General features: G+C 41.5%; 1 protein-coding gene across 3 annotated transcripts in view; it reads right to left on the bottom strand.

Moving 5' to 3' along the window:
- The window catches only part of LOC104150975 (calcium/calmodulin-dependent protein kinase type IV), a 174,004-nt gene continuing 154,866 nt past the window's right edge, over positions 1-19,138 (bottom strand). For all 3 annotated transcript variants that reach the window (XM_068927018.1, XM_068927017.1, XM_009685515.2), the window contains 4 exons: positions 12,852-12,927; positions 6,738-6,864; positions 4,400-4,552; positions 1-1,518 (listed from right to left, as the gene is read on the bottom strand). In XM_068927018.1, the coding sequence (XP_068783119.1) occupies positions 1,354-1,518; positions 4,400-4,552; positions 6,738-6,864; positions 12,852-12,927 (521 nt within the window). In that variant the 3' untranslated portion in view covers positions 1-1,353. The remainder of the gene's footprint in view (positions 1,519-4,399; positions 4,553-6,737; positions 6,865-12,851; positions 12,928-19,138) is intronic.

The following is a 19,138-nucleotide window of genomic DNA, read 5'->3' on the forward strand; positions in this document are numbered from 1 at the left end:
TAGAGGAATGTTGAGTGTATTAGGGTTTTAGGTAACTATCAGTATTAAAAAGTTTAACAAACACAAATGACATTGTTGTACATTAGGTTCTTTTTTCATTTCTGTAATATACCAATACATTATGAAATTCACGTGCTATCAAAGTAATAACAAACAAATGTAAACGGTCAGATATACGGTCTGATCATTTTCCGACTCCTATCCATTATGTTCAACAAAGAATCAAGACAGCTCAAGAGCCTGACCCTAATTTTGTAAGCTGATCCGTGCACACAGCTTGTAACTGAAGTCAGAGCAGCTCTAGGCGGATGCAAGATCTGTGCTGGTGGATCATTTTACAGGATGGGTCCTTTGTAAGGAAAATCTGGACTAATTATGCTGACAAGTGGAAACCAGTTACTCATGAGGTTAAATTACCTGGGAAGCAATCAGATTGTATTACTGGCTCCCAGACCTTGTATAAGAGTGTTTCCCCAGAGCAAAATTATTAAGCTGTGGAATAGCTTCCTTCAAGCATTTAAAACTTGTGTAATTGCAGATTATTCCCTTAGGCCCCATAAAAACATGTTCTAGCTGCACAGTTTAGAAAGTCATGAATAAATACAATGGAATTTCAAAAATCTGCATCTACTCTAATCCTCTTCTACTCTATAATTTTGATTTGCTAACATTTTACTAGAGAATGAAATGGCAAAAATCTGAGTAATTTTGGTTGTCATTAAAATACTGTATATAAACTGGTAAAGTCAGAGTAAGGCATTCTCAACACAAGCTTGAGGAATGTACATTTTCATGCCCAGTGGAACTAACATTTCAATTTCCTCCCAGAAGTAGTGGAATGTTTTTTGCATATAAATCTCCAAACAGTTTTTAAATATAACAGATAAAAAGCATTATTTCATACATCAGTTTTAAAAGCATTGGCTTGGTATTTCCTTCCATTTCATCTACTGCAGGACTATGATTCTGGAAGGAAGCAGTTCAAAAAAATGTTATGACATACAGAAGACACCTACTTCTGTAAAACCAAATTAAATAGGATTTGTTTCAAATGCCATCTAGACACACTGTATAGATGTATATGAAGTATATGCATTATGGTAGGTAGTTACTCATTCTCATGTTTTCACCTGTTGGTATTACTGCAAATAACACTGTTTCCATGACATGCCTTATGGAACAGTTTACTATTTTCATAAGCAGTCACATGCATTGAAGGTAGAGTCACCAGCCAGTGCATTTGGCACCCCAAAGCACAACCAGAGAGGCCAAGCTTACGAATCTCCTTGCTGAATGACAAGTTAGCTGGTGTATGAAATGACAGATCTCAGCTGAAACAAGGAAGCAAATGACCTAAGACGTTTCTTCGGGAGCTGCTTCTGCTTCCTGAGTGGGTTTCTCTTCAGGCTGGCCATCGTGGACAGGAGACGGATTGCGGCTGGGCTTGTTGCTGTCATGGACGCTGTGACCACTTGCACTGCCAAGGCGAGTGGATGCCACCACGGCTTTTACTGCAGCCTGAGAAAGAGAGGATCAAACAGATGTTCCTTAAAGGACACGGTCTGTCAGTACTACAACCTTAGCATCAGGCAGCTAGCGAACACTACTGTGTTTGGTCTTCGTGGTAATGTCACATTTGGACACTTGCATGGGCCCAGTCAGATTGGGAACACCATCTGAAATACTGTATGGAGATTTTAAAGAGCTGCTTTCCTAAGGTCTCAAACTTGGCCAACACAAGCAGACTCTCTTTTCAGCTGCACATAGGCCTGTTTTATTTTTAAAAACTACCACGATTGCCTCCGTTTAAGTTAGATGGCAATGACAAAGTGCTCTTCCATCTCAATAATGTGATTATCACTGATTATTTCAGGGAAAATTAACAAAGGGAACCAAGATTTATCAGTATCGCATATATCAACTACAATGGCACTGAGCATACTGGCAACTGCCTGGATATACGCAGATGCTGGGGACTGGCTCTTGTATCATATAAAACATCACAAAGTGAAGACACCCATTAGGGACAGTTAACTTAGCTCTTGCCTTGAAAAGTTTATTATCTGAAAGAAAACATGGAGGTGGGGAGAAGAAACACTAATCTCCGTGTATGAGACAACCCTACCTATTGTTGACTTGGCTAACTTTTTGCTTAGGCATCACAGAAAAAGCAGGTCTGCAGAAGGGATGAGAACGAGTATAAAAAGTTCTGTGGATGACCTGCAGAAGTAACTATGCAAAAGAAAAAAAAAGTGTAAAGATGCTAAGGAAAAAGCAGACTGTATAATAGTTGGCATTAAAGAATCAGCTACTGTGGAATGTGAAGTCAAAAGTAAAAGGCATGCATCAATAAAAGTGGCAATGATTTTGAAGGTGAGTTCTGGACCTGTAAAAGGAAAATCACATGCATGCACAGCAATGGTAAGATGATTTGGGAAAGCACATTAAAACAGAATAGGCCATTCAGTTATTCTAGAATGCATAAAGATGTACCCTTCACTCAAAATAACCATGTGGATGTATATGAAACAACTTCAACACTGTACATGATAGACCAAATCATGACTGTTCTGATAGTTTGAGCTTTAGAGTTATTTTATACAAATATGTCTTTAAACGTAAAGGAATAGTATTATGCTAGTCTTGTATGCTGGGAAAGAGAGGGTATTATTCTAATAGAACAATAACTAAAGCATGGATTCACCAGCTGATTTTCTGTTCTTATTTTTAGGGGGAGGAATTAATTACCTGAAAACTTACAGTTTTTATTAACCATATATATGTGTGTGTATACATATATACGTATATGTAAGTAAAAAACTATTAAGTACCTATACAATAACTATTAACTCTAGTTAATTATTATTAACTATTAATTAGAGATTTGGTCACTTACTCTGATAGAAAAGCAGTAAAGAAACCAACATAAAAAAGCAACAGCATTTAAACTCCAAAGTACAAATTGTTTAACTATATAGGTCTAAATAAACTAAATAAACTTAAAAAAATTTAGTTGGCAATTCAAAGGTGTGAAAATAAAACAGAGAATCGAAATCAAAACATGCAAAAAGGGCACTTAGTCCTTTCTGACCTCCTGGGCAGGAAATCTAACAGCTCACTCAGAAATAATGAATTTTATGACTCTGCTCATGCTCTGAAATCATTTTGATATAATGATGCTGTATGGCATCTTCAGTAAATACAGGGCAATCTTGCTCTAAGGCTACAGAAGTCTTTCTGAAGAGAACAGTGTTAATAGACACACTTAGGCAGTTCTGCACAGGCAAAGTGTCACCGTGAATTATATGTGCAGTGCCCAAGACTATTGTAAATGACAAAACTGTTTTTTTTTTTTTTGCCCTGTAGAGATTCTCTGTCACAGTTCCCTAACATTATTGAAAAAAATGAGCAAAAATAAACAGCTAAGGGTCATTTATTATTTGTGAATTTGGTTTTGCAGGGGGTTGTACAGCTCCCAGACAAGATGCTTTTTGTTGTTCTCCTCCTGGGCTACAAAAGGCAGCTTCAGTGCAGCTGTTGATAATAAGCTCTGTGCAGAAGTAACCCTGAAGTCTCTTCTAAGCAGACACAAATCTCAAACAACTGAAGAAGGGATTAGAGGAGAAGGAAGTTTCCTGCTGTCAAGTCAGTTAGGAGCCAAACTGCCTGCCATTCACACCTAAAATTATTTTCCTGCTACTTCCCATGGCAGCTACATAGTTTAGATGGTAAAGGAGCAAACTGGTGACTCAAAACCTAATTCAATTTTCATTGCGGGTCCCACCTGTACCTCTGCTATACAATGCTCAGTTTCCAGATAAGGAACGTAATTGCTCATTTGCTCTCAGAGGTACTTGGAAATGCATGTTTTGGGGCTGCTATTCTCAACTCATACATTTTATGAAGTATCTGAAATGCTGACTCTAGATCATACAGAAGAATGGCTTAAGTTCCTGCTTTGTAGTGATAGATAAAGAAACTGCGGGTGGCGTACAGACCAAAAGATGCAACAGCAGATTCTTAATTTATGGGCATTTAACCTCATGAGGAAACTACTCAGAATTTTGTTGCTTCTGTTCAGCACCCTATGTGTGCAGTAAGCAGTACTAAACAGGATGGATGGATGGACAGATAGAAGGAAAGAAAGGATTTAGGAAAGCTGTTCATTCTCAGCAGTTTTGTCTGTGCAGAGTTTTCAACCAACCTCACGTTTTTATTTGTCTGTCTGCAGACAATGACAACATCAGCTTCAACTGTTTCATCTTCATCACTCATCTTAAATAAAAAGGTTCTATATTGTTATAGAACATTGTCCTGGAAAATATGCAAGGCTTCTGTAGGCTACCAATCTTGCTGCATTTCTTTGTAGCCAGCACAGAGATTATGTCCAGAGACTTGCCTTAAGTTTACGCCGAGCATTGAATTCTTGGAGTTTCTTTTGTGCATTGTCCATATGTGCAAAGTTTGCTGCCTTCCCCGTGACCCATGGGTGCTGCAAAGCCTGGAGAGTGGTGAGGCGTTTCTTGGGGTCCAAAACAATCAACTTCTTAACCTGCATCACAAGAGCAGAAATACAGAAGACTGTTAAACACATTCTCCAGTGACATTTGCCAAGTTTTGCATGTTTTGGTCTTAGTTTGGGAAGCAATTCAGTGAAAGATGTTCTAAGAAACCAGTAAGAATTTACATTCAGGTCTTTGCGTGTCTTTTGGTTTTGGTATTTTTTGATCCTTTGTAAATAATATCTGAATAAAAAAGCCACTACCAGGGGAGAAGGGAGAAAAAGAATCAAACGGTTACCACTATTTCAAAGAATATTTACCAGTGCAGCTGGCCTATATCTATCTAGACTATTGTCTGTCTAAAGTGTCACATAAACACTAATAAATTATTAGAAAATCCCTAGTCAGGCAGTTCTTTTAGAGTCGATCTCGCTTTTGGATTCAGACAAGGTTTAAACTGGATTAGAAAGTTTAAATTCTAGTCTATGCAATTGCTTTGTGGACTTGTACCATGCAATCACTGCTAGATAGAGAAAAAAATCAAATGTTTCTTTTGGTCTCTACATAACCTGGTGTACACGTGAACTATAAAGTACTGTACAAGTATTTCCGTCTTAGCCCACTCTTAAACTAGTGTCAACTACGCCACCGCTTCTACTGCTGCGACCGGGGAGCTGCACCTCTCCAAGCACAATAACAGGAAACTTTTGGAAACGTGGCATTACAGACGCACCTTCAGTGTGGAGCTACAGCAGACTGCTGGGTAGGTAGGGGTGTCTGGGCAAGCTGCATCTCATCAGGGTTGCTGTACATTTGGACAAGTGATGTTAAAAAAAAAAAAGGGTGAGGATGGAGTGAAGTACAAGGTCAGTACTCAGCAGAGTGCTGTTATGCTGCTCTCCTGACTACGCACCCTCTGGGAGCCGGGTGCAAGTGACGGCACAGGGCTCCACCACTGCTCCACGGCCCAAGTGCGAGGAGACGACGCGCTTTAGGACCGTCTAAAATTCCCTCACAAAGAATCCCTTCAACTATTCAAGAAAGACAGTGCCCTGAAGAGCATGCATGAGAACTGGTACTGCGATGCGCAGTCGCTCCGCTGCGAGTCCACCAAAGGCATCCAAACAAACCACTGCAGCAAAACACTCCCGTATTCCCCACAGCACAAATTCTGTCTTCAGAGCCACAGGCTTCATCATTATCTATGACTTACTATCAAGTGTTCAAAACGGAAACTTCGAGCTTTATTGTAGCAAAATGGTAGGGACCAGTCTGGATCAAAGCTCTGCGCGTACAGGGAATATGCAGCTTTGCTGCAAACTGCTGTTCATCTGACTTTTGATGACACAAGGCACTAAATGATATTTTACTGAGCTTAGAAAAGCTTAAAATCTAATACAGCAAAAAAATACTTCAAACTTCTACAGTGCCTTTCGTTTGAGGCATCCTGAAATACTTACGAACATTAATTAATGTAGTATTTTATGGGACAGTTTGTATAAGCAGTATGGAACTGCGTAATTGTTTCTTCATTGTTAATGAAATAACTGAAGCGCCCAAGTATTGCTGACTAAAAATCAAACTCAAGCATATTCATCTTTGTAGACCAGTATCTCCTGAATCCAATTTACTTCATCCAGTAGTAAAAGACTACAGTGCAGATAGCATGCCAGCCTTTGCGTTTTGCTTATAGACCATACTTAATGGTAATGAGTTTTCCCTTATCTATTAATAAAGAATTTAAATAGATAGAAAAATGCATTCAGCAAGAACAGGGGGCTTCGCTCTTTATTGTCTTTTTTTAGTCTTTCTCTGAAGTTCAGATTTGAAAACTGCACAAGAAGTAGGGCTTGTTTCTATGTCCCCTTGAAGGCGGGTGCCCCACAAAGAGGAATGATGAAACACCTCAGAGCCTGAAGAAAAGCAGGCGTATTTGAACACTGACAATTGCCAACAAGCTGTGGCTTAATTCGCAGGAGGGCCTGAACATCCACAGTTTTGAGTGTTCAGAACCTTGCAAAATTACAGCACTGGATTCACAGGGGATGTTTTATAGCTGCATAATATATCCAAGGACAAGAAAAAAAAAGCAGAGTCATATAAACAATTAACTAACCAATTCCCCGCCAAGCAACACCCTCCCTGCCAAAATGCATGCTGCCTTGGTCAGTGGAAGAGATGCTAATATAATATATATCAGCAAAGATATTATGCTCTCATTTTTGTTGCACTTACTAAATCCTTGGCATTCAGAGACACATCATCCCACCAGGGGGAAACAAAGTCATATTCACAGTTCAGGATCCTCTTAAACATGTACTGATCTCCCCTTTCATCATAGAACGGTTCAAAGCCACAAAGTCTGCAAGGATAACAAAGCAAGAGAGAAGTTTATTGAAGATTAATTGGTTTCAGGCTGCAAGAAACAGTATGATCTTTCTCCACTTCACATCCTGTCCACCACTTTAGGGAACCAGATCTGGATGTACACCTGAACTTCGCTCTCAACTTCTAGCTCTATGATAGAGCAAACCAAAATGTTGGCTATAAACATTCACAAGCACTGGGAAAGGCTGATCAAACTGTAAATTTTCTGTTGTCACAATTGGAACTGTATATATAGGGACTTTACATAAGAATAGCCATACAAAGTCAAACCAAAAGCTCCTTAAGCCCTTCAGCCTCCGACTAGCTAAAAGCAGACATCTCGGGAAGAGTAGAGGAACAGCGATCTGTGGCTCAGGGACTTCTTGAACCAAAAATTACATGTTTATATTGAACAGACTTCCATAGACCTTTTTTCTCCTGAAAATTTTCAGTCCCTTTTTGGACTGAATACAAACCTCTAGCACCCACACCAGCTTGTGGTGTGGCACTGCACAGTCCCACTGTGCACCATGCAAGCAGCCACCTTGCAAATTATCTGAATGAAGATTTAATTTATAGGTTAGATATAGTCAACAAAATTTTATGGGGAATGCACATTCACAGAAATGATTTCCATTACATAATACCATTCCTGTTGCTTCAATGCACCTTAATCATGCCTGCACATGTAATCAGATGTTTTAAAGTGATTTCCTATTCAAGCAGGTATCCTGCACTAAAAAATAGTCTATCTGCGTCCCGTTTCAGGAAAATTCAACAGGCAACGCCAGATGATGACAGGAAAACATGTTCTTATTTATTTAAAGCCAAGCATTGTGCTTACTGGGGGACAGATGTTCAAGAACAAATGCTTTTTTGAAAGTGGGGGGTAGCCTGTGGGTGGAACAGCTGCACCATGTTCTACTGCTACAGGGAAAAGAGAAGTCCAGTGTGAGCACATTCATTTCCAAGTCTGGCAGAAATGGATTAAAATACAGGGATCCAATCTCTGAATACGGTACTCCAATAGGTGGAAGCTGGCCATGGTCAACCTGCAATCTTTGCTTGCATTTGCCTGTCTCTCTCAGTCTTTTCTGAGCTTGTTTCAATTAGGCTCTGTTCCCCAAGGAACACCCTTGCTGAGTAGGGCTGTCAGGCCACTAACTGCTTCAGCCAAAACTATCTGCTGGTTACTAGGTAACTGATTATATATAACGAGACCATGTTTAAGGCTTGCATTGACTGTGTTGGAAACCTTCACTTATGGAAGTGCTTTCAGCTGAGGTTTTTAGAGTAGCTCCTTTTTTCCATGTCGCACGTGCTGGCTGTGCCTTTCCATAGGCTTAAAAATGCAGTGCTTTGTGGGTGATTTCGAAGTCACTACATGCGATATCTTGTCATGGTTCTGTTTCCTCTGTATCCTTCTGTTCTTTGTCTCCTGTGCTAACGCTTCTTCCACATCTGAAATTAGTACAGAACCTAAAGCCAATCCTGAGCGTTATCTGGAATTTGAAATCCAGTGGCTCAAACACCAGCAACTTGCCCTCAGCCCTGACAGTTCCCTCCTGCGAGGTGCAGAACCTCCTCCATTCCCGTGCAGTGTACGTGCAGTCAGGGAATGACGTGGCTTCCCCCGGCGTCCTGTCTGTCGTCTCCCTTCCCATATTAAAGCATTTGAAGACACACTGCAGACAATAAACCCAGACATAGAACACAAGTTCAGTGCTAGAAACCCACCTCAGTTCAGGATCTTCCTCATCCTTGCACTGAATGCACAAGCAGTAAAATATAAGGTTTCCCTGTCTGCTAGAGATCTGACTACTTGCTGCTTGTAGCCACAAAGTGCTTAATTTGGGACGGAATCAAACCTTAACTTTCAGCACTGTATTTGTGCCTATGAGCTAGTTCCCTTTAGCTACCATTTGAGCCAAATGATGCAAAATTCAGCATATAGCGTCTCTTCCTGCATAGCAAATGAAATATTAACTGTAAACAGTGAGAAGAAATCCGGAAGTTGGTGCACTCAAGAATTAATTTCAGTAAAATCAACCAAGCTCTCATAGCAGTCAACATAATTAAAAAGGAAATACAGTAATGGCATCCAGTTAAACAGGCAAAATAGATTTTTTTTCCCCAAATCTATGCCCATTTTGAATTTAACTCCATCCAGGACTTTGCAGAATCTATGCATTAGGCACGACAAGAGTTCTGGCTGAATATCACTGCAGCGATGGTTAGCTCTGCGATAAGACAGTACCTGTCACTGTAGACACAGTGTGGAAAAAATGCACTTTACACACAGCCTACACTGCATGCAGCCTCATCCATTTGAAATCTCCTTGGCTTCCTGTGGATGCTTAAAAATGTTGAGGAAATCTGTATTTACTTGGTCTGCTGTAGAGATAGGCTCAACTAGGTGATTTTCTATTTACTCCTAGAAATATTTTAATTACAACTCACCACTATCACCTATTGGAGTCTTATGAACAGTTTCTACGGATATGCTTCTACCTGAAAAAGTAAAATTTTCCATTTCAACAGGCAGATTTTTGTCTGTATGCAAATTTAGATCAATAAAACTATAGATGCGATTTTCAAATTAGGTAACTTAAACTAGGGTAAAACCCAGTGTGGCTGCTCTTGATTTCTTTTAAATCAGATTTATGCTGATTCATTTTAATTCAATTACATATTGAATAAAGAAAAATCAATGTAAACATGTTTAAAATTCAATTACAAATGACCAGACAGTGTTTTGTATCCTTTTAAGTAAGTTGGTAAAAAACACCACTTTTAATTAAATCCATGCTATTTTGACCAGAGGCAAGGCCTCCAGATTTGTTGACTACTAGCTCTATCTCAAATGTGCAATAGTATTTCTAACCTGGAATACAGGAGGACTGCTCCTCTCTGCTAGTACAACTGTAAATGTGATTTTCGTGGAATTACAACAATTTACATCAATATGTCTGAATATAATTTGCATCCAGAATAATAATTGTCCTGTCAAAGTGTGTGTCAAAGTTCTTCTTAAATTAATGGGAAGTAAACACCGTACTGGTGAGAAGATGCAGTTCTACACACATGTACTCTGTAGCATGGTAGTTAACTCTTACACCCACTCTACTTTTTGGGTACATACAGATACATATTTTGAGACTGTCCTTATGTACATTCCCTCTACTAAAATATGAGGCTGAGACATGCAATACTGCCCTTAAGGCTACAGGATTAATGAAGCAGTTACAGTACAGATGCCTTTCTGATCTTAGCTTCTAATCCATCAGAAATGTTGACCTATATAGCTTTACACTCAATAAAAAAGTTTTAAGTATAGAGCATTATTAAAGCTAAATGGAAGTGATGGCTAAGTGGAATAGTATAGGACCCTTTTTTTGCCTGGCTTATCCCTGTAGATCGAATGGATTTTGGTGGGGGAGGAGGAAGAGAACAGGTGGAGGAAGACTTAGAGGAGCATCTGTTTTGGCACCGTGTCCCACCCAGAATGTTAGCTTGCATGTTCATATTTATACCAGTGTGGTAGGTGAACACGGCTTGGGAGCATGTGCTAAACTGTTGGAAGGTTTGGAAAGGATACATTCTGCAAATACCAGGAAAAGATGCATGTAGCAAATACCACTCCATGTATTCAAATAGGAGTTTGCTGTATGTTTTTACTTGGAGCTTGCCTACACTTGAAAGCAAGTTCAGATTAAAGGCGGCTGTGAATTTCAAGTACTAGAGCTATCCCTAAATCATTCAATATCGAGACAAGCCCACGGCTCAATCTAGAAGTTCTCGTCAAGGGACCACAAAAGGCACCCCTCCAATCTCACCGCCAGCCCTGCTGGCAAATTTGAAATCTCTCTGCGAAGCCTGAGCCACTACAACTGTTCTAAGAAACCATCGGAAATGAATTAACTTTAGCAAATGACCCATCCTCTTCCTAACCTCAGCTTTGGAAACAGTGGCGAAACAACTTTAACCACTGCCACTTGGCCTGGAACAGCCTGACACAGCCACCCTGTATCAGTGCAAGGTGACAGCTGGGCCAGCGCTATGCACAGCCCCAGAAAAGTCACTTCAACCTGTTGATGAATATACTCTATAAACCGAAACAAAAACATAAATGGGATGATACTAAAGTTGGCACTACCAGAATACAGGGTGTAAGAGCAGGCAGTATTTGAGATATGATCCTCTACAGACTTGAGCCAGGCCCTGAGATGAGGATTCACATTTTAAAAGCAGATAACAAAATGACAAGAAAGATGCAAAGCGTGACCTCCAAAACTGATCGCTATTACCTGCATGTGTTTTCTGACATATTATAGGAATACTGTAACCTATTATTTATAGGGAGATGAAAGGGGAGCTATTAATCATTGGAAGCTTAGGTACAGAACAAAGGATGTTTTCTAATATTTCCGACAAAATATTTTGTTTGTCAGAGTGCACATATATACGCTGAGAAGTGCTTTTAATAGAAACCCTAGAAAATAAAATTGTTTCTTACAAAAGACATAACGAAAATAATTCTTTTATTACACATTCCACTTGTTGGACACATTTAGTGAGTTGCAGAAGCGGAAAGAAAATGGGACTAAATACATAGTCTTCTGTATTTTTATGTATATGTGTAAAATCTTGTTTTCTTCTATAAAAGGCATTCTGAAAGTGTTGTATACAACCACGCAAGTCAGCTTAGCATCAGTGTTGCCAAGGGAATAACTGAAATTATTTGTTCTTCCATAAAGAGAAATGTCAACAGAACAGATATAGAGTAATTTTCCCTTCTCAAAAATCTGCCTTTGACAGATTTCATTGATACAATAAAATAATTGCGACCCTTACCAATCAAAGTAGGACTAGCCATACTAAAGTGTGGTGTAAGCCCTACCTTTAGACACAACCGTTTGACCATTTTGGTCTACAACTGCAATTTCAACTGTGTAAAATATTTATGATCAGCATTGCTTACAGCCCTTTGTCAAACGTATGTCTAGCTACTTTGTGAAATGTAGAACATTCCACCTTTAACATTAATCATTTAAGCCAGCAGACTGATTTGTTTTGAAGGGTGAAGAGTCCAGGGCAGTCCCCTGCCTCCTGGCTAGCACTGGGGCTGAATGTGAGACAGCAGCAGGGATGCCTGAGCAGCTCTAGCTGTGTGTAGGGCTGACAGAGGTGGGGCAGCTGTGCTTGCTAATACGCAAAGGCCAGCAGAATTACTGCACGCACCTTAATTTCTTTTTGCCCCTCCTATATTAAAACAGCTGTCTGTATGCCTACCTGGTCTGCAACAAAGCGCAGTTCTCTTCCACTTTCTTCTGCCACACTTCTGATTGTTCGCTATGTGAAGATGAGCGTGGTTGTCTCTTCAGCATAGTTACCAAGGGATCCCAAATTCTCACTGTGGCAGGCCAGATCCCCAGCTGGGTGTGCAAAGCTCTCCCTCGAGTGCTCTGCCGGCGACAGGCTGCCCCTGGGCTGCTGCACCATTATACAGGCAGCGAAGTGTCCGCAGGGCACCCTCACAGCACCGGGGCCAGCTTTGAAGGGGGCATTTGTTTTCTGGTGTGTATGAAGTTTGTGATGACTATCTTGACTTCAAAATCTTAGTACACTTACAGTGTATCTTACGGTTTGTGTGAATGAGAAAAAAAAAGTATGACGCTTTCTGATATCTGTGCCCATTCTTTTTCTTTGAGCAGCTTCGCTGTTATTTGTGCATATTAATAGCACGATTCTGCACAGACCTTGCTGCTACTGACTACGAAACGTTATATTTATCAAATATATAATCTGAATCTTTTCCCACGCTCCTCTAGCATTGTACTGATTTAAATAGCATTTGAATATCATAATCCAAGTTCAGGATCTTTTTGTTTTCCAACAGCACAGCCCAAAATGTCATAAAAACTTGAATGTGCTTACAAATGAAACACCCGTGTACCCCTCTGTGGCATCGCCTGCACTTACAGGATGTAGGTGATAATCCCCAACGACCACATGTCCACCTCAGGGCCATAGGCACATCCTCGCAGAATTTCTGGTGCTGCAGATGACAAAATCCTTGTTAGTAAGACAAAAGGTGGATGCAGAAATAACAGTCACAAAGGTCAAGAATTTCAGATTTGTATCATTTAAACGCAGAAGGCATCGGTAATCATCTTTTAAAAACAGCTAGGGCCTGTTCCCTTAAGCCCTTAATTGGGCAAATGATTCCCATTCACTGAGTACAAAGCAACAGGAGCCAGGCCCAAGCATAGCTAGAAGCAAGTGTAAAGTGAAAGGCGAACTTTCAAATCTCTTTTTAGGTTCAGATTAGTGAAAGGAACTGTGGGAGTGCTATGCTAGCACTGGTGCTGCAGTCTGACAGAGGAAGTGTTTTTTTTATTTTGGTATTTGCTATTTTGGCATTTTATTTATTTGGTTCCTTATTTAGCACTTTTTGTATTTCCATTACAGAAATATATTTAATTCTGATGTCAAGGTTAATTAAGATTGTAAACACGTTTTATTCCAAACCACTGTTCTGACCAGATCCAGATTTTCCCTTCTCTCCCCCCTAGCCTACCTCTTCATTCCCCAAATCTTTTACTCTAATTTTTCTCTAGTTCACACTGAGGGAATTTCAGTTTGGTTTGCCTACTCATATTACATGGAAACTGAGTATTGGGGCTATGATGGACTACAAGACAGATTGCTTCAGAAATGAAGCTTTTCTTTAACTCCTGATAAAGGAGTTCAGCCCTGAGGAAAGAAAAGACCATTTCAGGGAATTACTTTTGCTCTAGTGCAGAACAGGTATAAAGTGAAAGACCGTCTCCGGGGACTCTGGCTCGGTAACGGTAAAGGACTTAATCTTTGCCCTAGCAACTTGACAGACGCACCTCAAGGAAAGCTGAGCAAACTGGTATAATCTTCAGACAATATAGGTATTTGCTGATGTCATGGCCACTGAAAAGAAACATACAACTAATTTTGAAAAAATAATTAAAAAGAAGACAGTGAGCCACGCTTTCAGGTATCAGCAGGCCTTCTCAAAAAACACTGCATCAGCGTTACCAAACCGATGAGACAGCATCACAGCTCCTGAACCTACCAGCTCTACGCTGCATGTGTGATGACTGCCATGTTTCTCAGGCACAGCAGACTGGCTGTCTCTGCATATATCAATGCTGCAGCATGTACGTGTCCTTCCCAGGACATCCCAAACCCGCTGTGCCTGCTACCAGCAGCCCACAGGCTCTGATTTCCACCTGGGAGACCAGGACAGCAATACACCACCTTTGTTGCCAGAACATATTCTTGCTGTATCTACCGTGCAAGCTCTGCTCTGCAGAAACATGTCCCTATCCCACAGTGTGCCTACAGAGTCCCCAGTCTGGCTGTGCAGCCAAGCAAACCCGAACCATCTCTCTTCACCTTCCTGCTTTACAGTTTCATAGCTGTGAATTACAGGGCCAAGAGACGGGGGCTTCCCTGAGCTGCACGGCACTTCACAGCTCCCTGTCCTGCTCCTTCGTTGTCAGCCTGAGGGTGACCTCTCACAGTGCTGCTCTCCGGCCCAAGGACTATGCAAGGATACTCTTGTGGAGCACTGTTTCCTAACTGCCTCCAGTCTAACTGGCTTAGACTTCTTCAACTTACCAGAAAGATTTACTACATCAGGAACATACCAAGCATTAATGTAAAAGGCAAAGGACACTGATCACTAAGTTCACTATGTATCACTGCTATATGTGGAACCTGGACAAACGCTTGCTAGCCTAAGCACAGACTCTTCCTGCTGCCTTATTCTTCTATTAGGTAAACTAAGGAACAGAGAGAGGATGTTTCGAGGAGGGATTCCAGATCCCAGTTGAATTCAACTCAGATCAACCTGTAGCTAACCAGGACAGCTCAGAGGCAAAACAGCTGATGGCCTTAGAGAAGGAGATGCAGAGGGTCCAGGAAAGGAGCCTTTTGAGCTCTACCTGCCATGTGTGTTAACGCCATGTGGGGAGTTACGGAGTACATAAGGAGAAATCTTTTTTCATGGCTGATATGTTCCTCTTCTCGAGGATGCAGTGTTTCTTGGGATGTTTTCTTGCTTTGGATAAGGACAGAAGACACATACTTAACGCCTTTCTTTCACTTTTCTCCACCTTCTGCCTCAGTATTGTAAAATGTCCATAAAGCAGACCAAAAAATTTTCATGCACAGCTATATAAATTAGCATAAAACAGCAGCTACCTTTGCTATCTGGACTGTGTTGACACAGTTACATATCTAGCAAACCCATTTTTTTAATAGCCAGGAGTTTTCTCTTGGTGAATGGATTGCACTAAAATATTGCTGTTAGTTGAGATGTTGGCTATACCAGAGTCATCATGAATCATAGTCTGTATTAGCCTGTTCTTATGTGCTACTGTAAGCAATCACCTGTGCCCTCCTTAAGTTCATACAAAGGAAGATGTTTCAGGCAAGCAAAACTCTTTGTGACAGTCTTCTTGCTTTCAGTCCTCTGCGTACCTCTTCATGTCCCACAAACTGCAGATTGAAAAGGCCTTGACGCCGAAGCATCCAGACTCCAGACTCTCCTTGCTCTGTCCTTAGGGGGAAGCTGTTGAAAGCTGGGTGGGCAGGATATTGGAGGTGGCAGTCTGTGACTATCATTTATTCATAGCTCAATTTGGCATTTCAGCAGTGTTCCTCCTGGGTTTCCTCCACTTCTGGAAAGTAATGTTGAATATTTTCCAAGCACCAGGAATGCTGGCTGGTCAGTTAACTCAGCTGGTAAAGCAAGGATTGCAGGTCCATGTCCGCAGGCACAAAGCCCCTACTTTGTTGCCTTCTCAGCACAGACATTCAACCTCAACCCTCCTAGCCAAATCAATCCTACTTTGAGAGCTCTGTTATAGGAGTAAGCTTTAACCTTTTTTTTTTTTACAGTATACAAACATAGGCATAAGAAGGGCTAAACGCTAACTACAATTTTATAGCATTTGTAATATAACAACCGTGAGAGAAGGCAGCAAGGACTTGAGTATTTAACACTTAAAGTACAATTTTATGAAACTGAAAAGATTAGGACTAAGTTTTGTTCCAAGGCATGTTTGACACCTGTGTGTTCTTAGTAAAGATGTCATACAAGCTAATGGCCATGTCACCTGGATCACATTATCAGCCGAGCTACGAGCTAAGATAGTAAAGTTACTTCTTTCACCACCATCTTCTTCCCTTTGCTTCTACAGTAACAAAACAAAGCGCAAAGTTCTGCATCTGGGATAGACTAACCCCACACAACAGGACAGGCTGTGGGCTGACTGGCTAGGGAGGTCTGGGGGGATGACAAGTTGAACACGAGGCAGCAGTCTGACCTTGCAGCAGAGAAGGCTAACCACACCCAGGGCTGTATTAGCAAGAATGTAGCTAGCAGGTTCAGGGCAGTGGTCTTGCCCTCTGTTCAGCACTCATGAGACCCTATGTAGAGTGCTATGTCCAGTCTGGGGCTCCCCAGGACGAGTGAGACACTGACACACTGGAGCAAGTCCAGCGGAAGGCCACCAAGCTGGTGAGGGCGTATGAGGACAGGCTGAGGGGAACGGGTTTGTTCAGCTTGGAGAAGACCTAACTGCTGTTTACAGCTACCTAACAGGAAGGTACAGAGAAGAGAGAGCCAGATTCCTCTTGGAGGTGCACAATGACAGGAGAAGAGACAATGGACAGCAGTTGGAATGTGGGAAATTCTAATTAAACAAAAGGAAAATATTTTTCACCATGAGGGTGGTCACATACTGGCACAGGGGCCCAGAGAGGCTGTGAAAAAGCCATCTCTGGAGGAGCTCAAGACTCGAGCGGATGTGGGCTGGAGCAAACTGATCTGATGAGGCTTGCTCTGAGTAGGGCATTGGACTAGACGGTCTCCAAGGGTCCCTCCCAACCTAAATTATTTTTTGATTCTACAGACAAAGCATAGAAGGGATTATCAGCAATAATGTAAATATTTGCTCCTTCTCTCATCTTTTATCACACACCCCTTCCTACGTTTATTCCCTTCAATACACTTTTATAACAGTTCACTGATAATAAGAATGTAACATTAAAAACAACTGTTTCAAAGAACTGGGATATACACAGAAGTTTATAAGGCTCAGGTTCACTCCCTGCTTCTTTTCTTTGCAGGAGCTAGAAGTTTCAGTTAAATTAATTCATGCCGCAGGCTAAAATATAGTCCTACCTATACTAGGAGGAACTCAGCCAGTACTGAATGTGACCCTTCCTGTGGGACTCCCCATGCTGCCCTGGGAGAGAAAACGCTCTGTTAAATCCAAGGTATCCCTACACTGCTGGCTTCTGGCCTGTTTGTTACCCATCTCTCACCAGTCACTTTCAGAAGCCTATGTATAAGCCTCTGCCGTTCCTGAGCATGAGTAACAGTGACCTTTTGTCCTCTTTTAGGGTGAAGCACGTTTAACAGACTCACTCATATATCTGATCCACTGCACAACTGGTTACACAGGTATTTAGATAATTCTCACTAAAATTCAATTGATTTTTCAGTTTTTCTACTCACCTCTCAGGACCACTGTGCAGTCATTAAAAACCCCCCAAAGCTCAGCATTTAACCCTTCACTTCTATGTGATTGCCTTCAGCTTCTACATGGGTCAGTTCAGCTGCGTCCAAAACTACCTGAGATGCTTACCACTCAGCATGCTGCTAGCAGGTTGCAGAAGGATGCCCCAGCTCAAACTAGCCTCTCGTAAGAGCCCATTCAGGAGCAGGAGTTCAGCAAGAACAGCAGAAATAGGTTTCTCCATGAGATCACCTTGGTTGTTGGAGGTGAGCATCCACCATGGGAAGCACAACCACCCCAGTGGACTTGCCTTGGAGTAATTCACATCACTGACCTCCCCAGCTGTTAACTGGTTTGTTGACATGAAAGTGCCTTGCCATGGCCCTAGCAAGCAGTTTGTCGAGGTAGTTGCAATCCTCTTCAGCCCAGGGGCCTCCTTCTTGCGCATGTTTTGGCACTGGAGGATCCACCTCTGATGCATTTTCTGGCCCCAGAGGTCCAGGCAAGCTTCTCACGGCTGTGTCTGGGAGGTGGCTGTCCCTCTGCTGATAACGGAGCTGTGGTAACGATGCTGCACGAGGAGCACAGAAGCGCACAGCGATCCTCGCTTAGAGCTGCAGGCAGCCTGGGACGCGCATCTCAGCCCTGCCTGGCTCTGCTGGTGCTGAGGGCAGCGTGAGCCACAGATGTCTCCTCAGATACCTACCCTGCTCCTCAGGCCACCCATTCGCATGCACACACAGCTCGGTCAGAGTATTTGAGGCTTCTCCCCTGGGGGGATTGGCACAGCTCTGGTTTGCCCGGGAGAGCTGTGCTGAATGAAATGCAAAGCCATGCAGGGCATCTTCAGCCAGGCAAGGGCCTCCCCGCAGCAGGAGCCATGTCTGCCGTGGCTCCTGCGGGAGGCATGCAGGCTGATGGGCCTTCTTCTCCCCAAAGCAATGGAGAAAGAGACCACATCATTGCCAATTATTCACACTGTTACTAGTATTATTACTAGTTTTTTGTAACTTGCTTATCAAAACATCATTCTCCCATATGACAGTGTGGGAACATATTTTTGCCTAAATGTGATTCTCTGGAAATTTGTTTTAATTTCAAGTATCCACGATATTTCTTTTGTATTCAAATTAGATGCCTTACATTGTTAACAACCACAAGACTGAGATGTATGAATAAGTTACGATTTCTTTCGAGGAAATTATGTGTACTTTAATATGAAGTCACATTAAAATAATTCCAAGTAGATATAGAAATATAAAGCAGAAGTTGTGAGCAGTAATAATATATACTCTTATCAGTTTAGCTTGTATCACTGTAATCTTCTGATCTTTAGTAGTTATGCTACAATAATTATGGTATAAATATTCAGTCAGAATTATTAATTTACACCACCAAATCCAGAGGAATTTGTTGCTGATTTCAAGGGATGCTGGATTTAGCATTTCGGAAGTTTCTAAACCTGTTTTCTCTAATAAAAATAGCACTAGGGTGGACTTCTCAGACTGAAGGAACAGCTTCCCCAAAGAGAAAGATATGATTGCACCTGTGTGTTCACATGCAAATCAAAGGTGGACAACTGTTTCTTTTACGGTATAAACTTTTCCATGTGCCGTTTTGGAAAAAACAGAAACATACAAGAACAGGATAACCGAGACAAGACGCAATTTCTAAACTGTACGCACATTTCCCATGATTAAATAA

Source organism: Struthio camelus, chromosome Z (genome assembly GCF_040807025.1).
Source record: "Struthio camelus isolate bStrCam1 chromosome Z, bStrCam1.hap1, whole genome shotgun sequence".
NCBI lineage: Eukaryota > Metazoa > Chordata > Aves > Struthioniformes > Struthionidae > Struthio > Struthio camelus.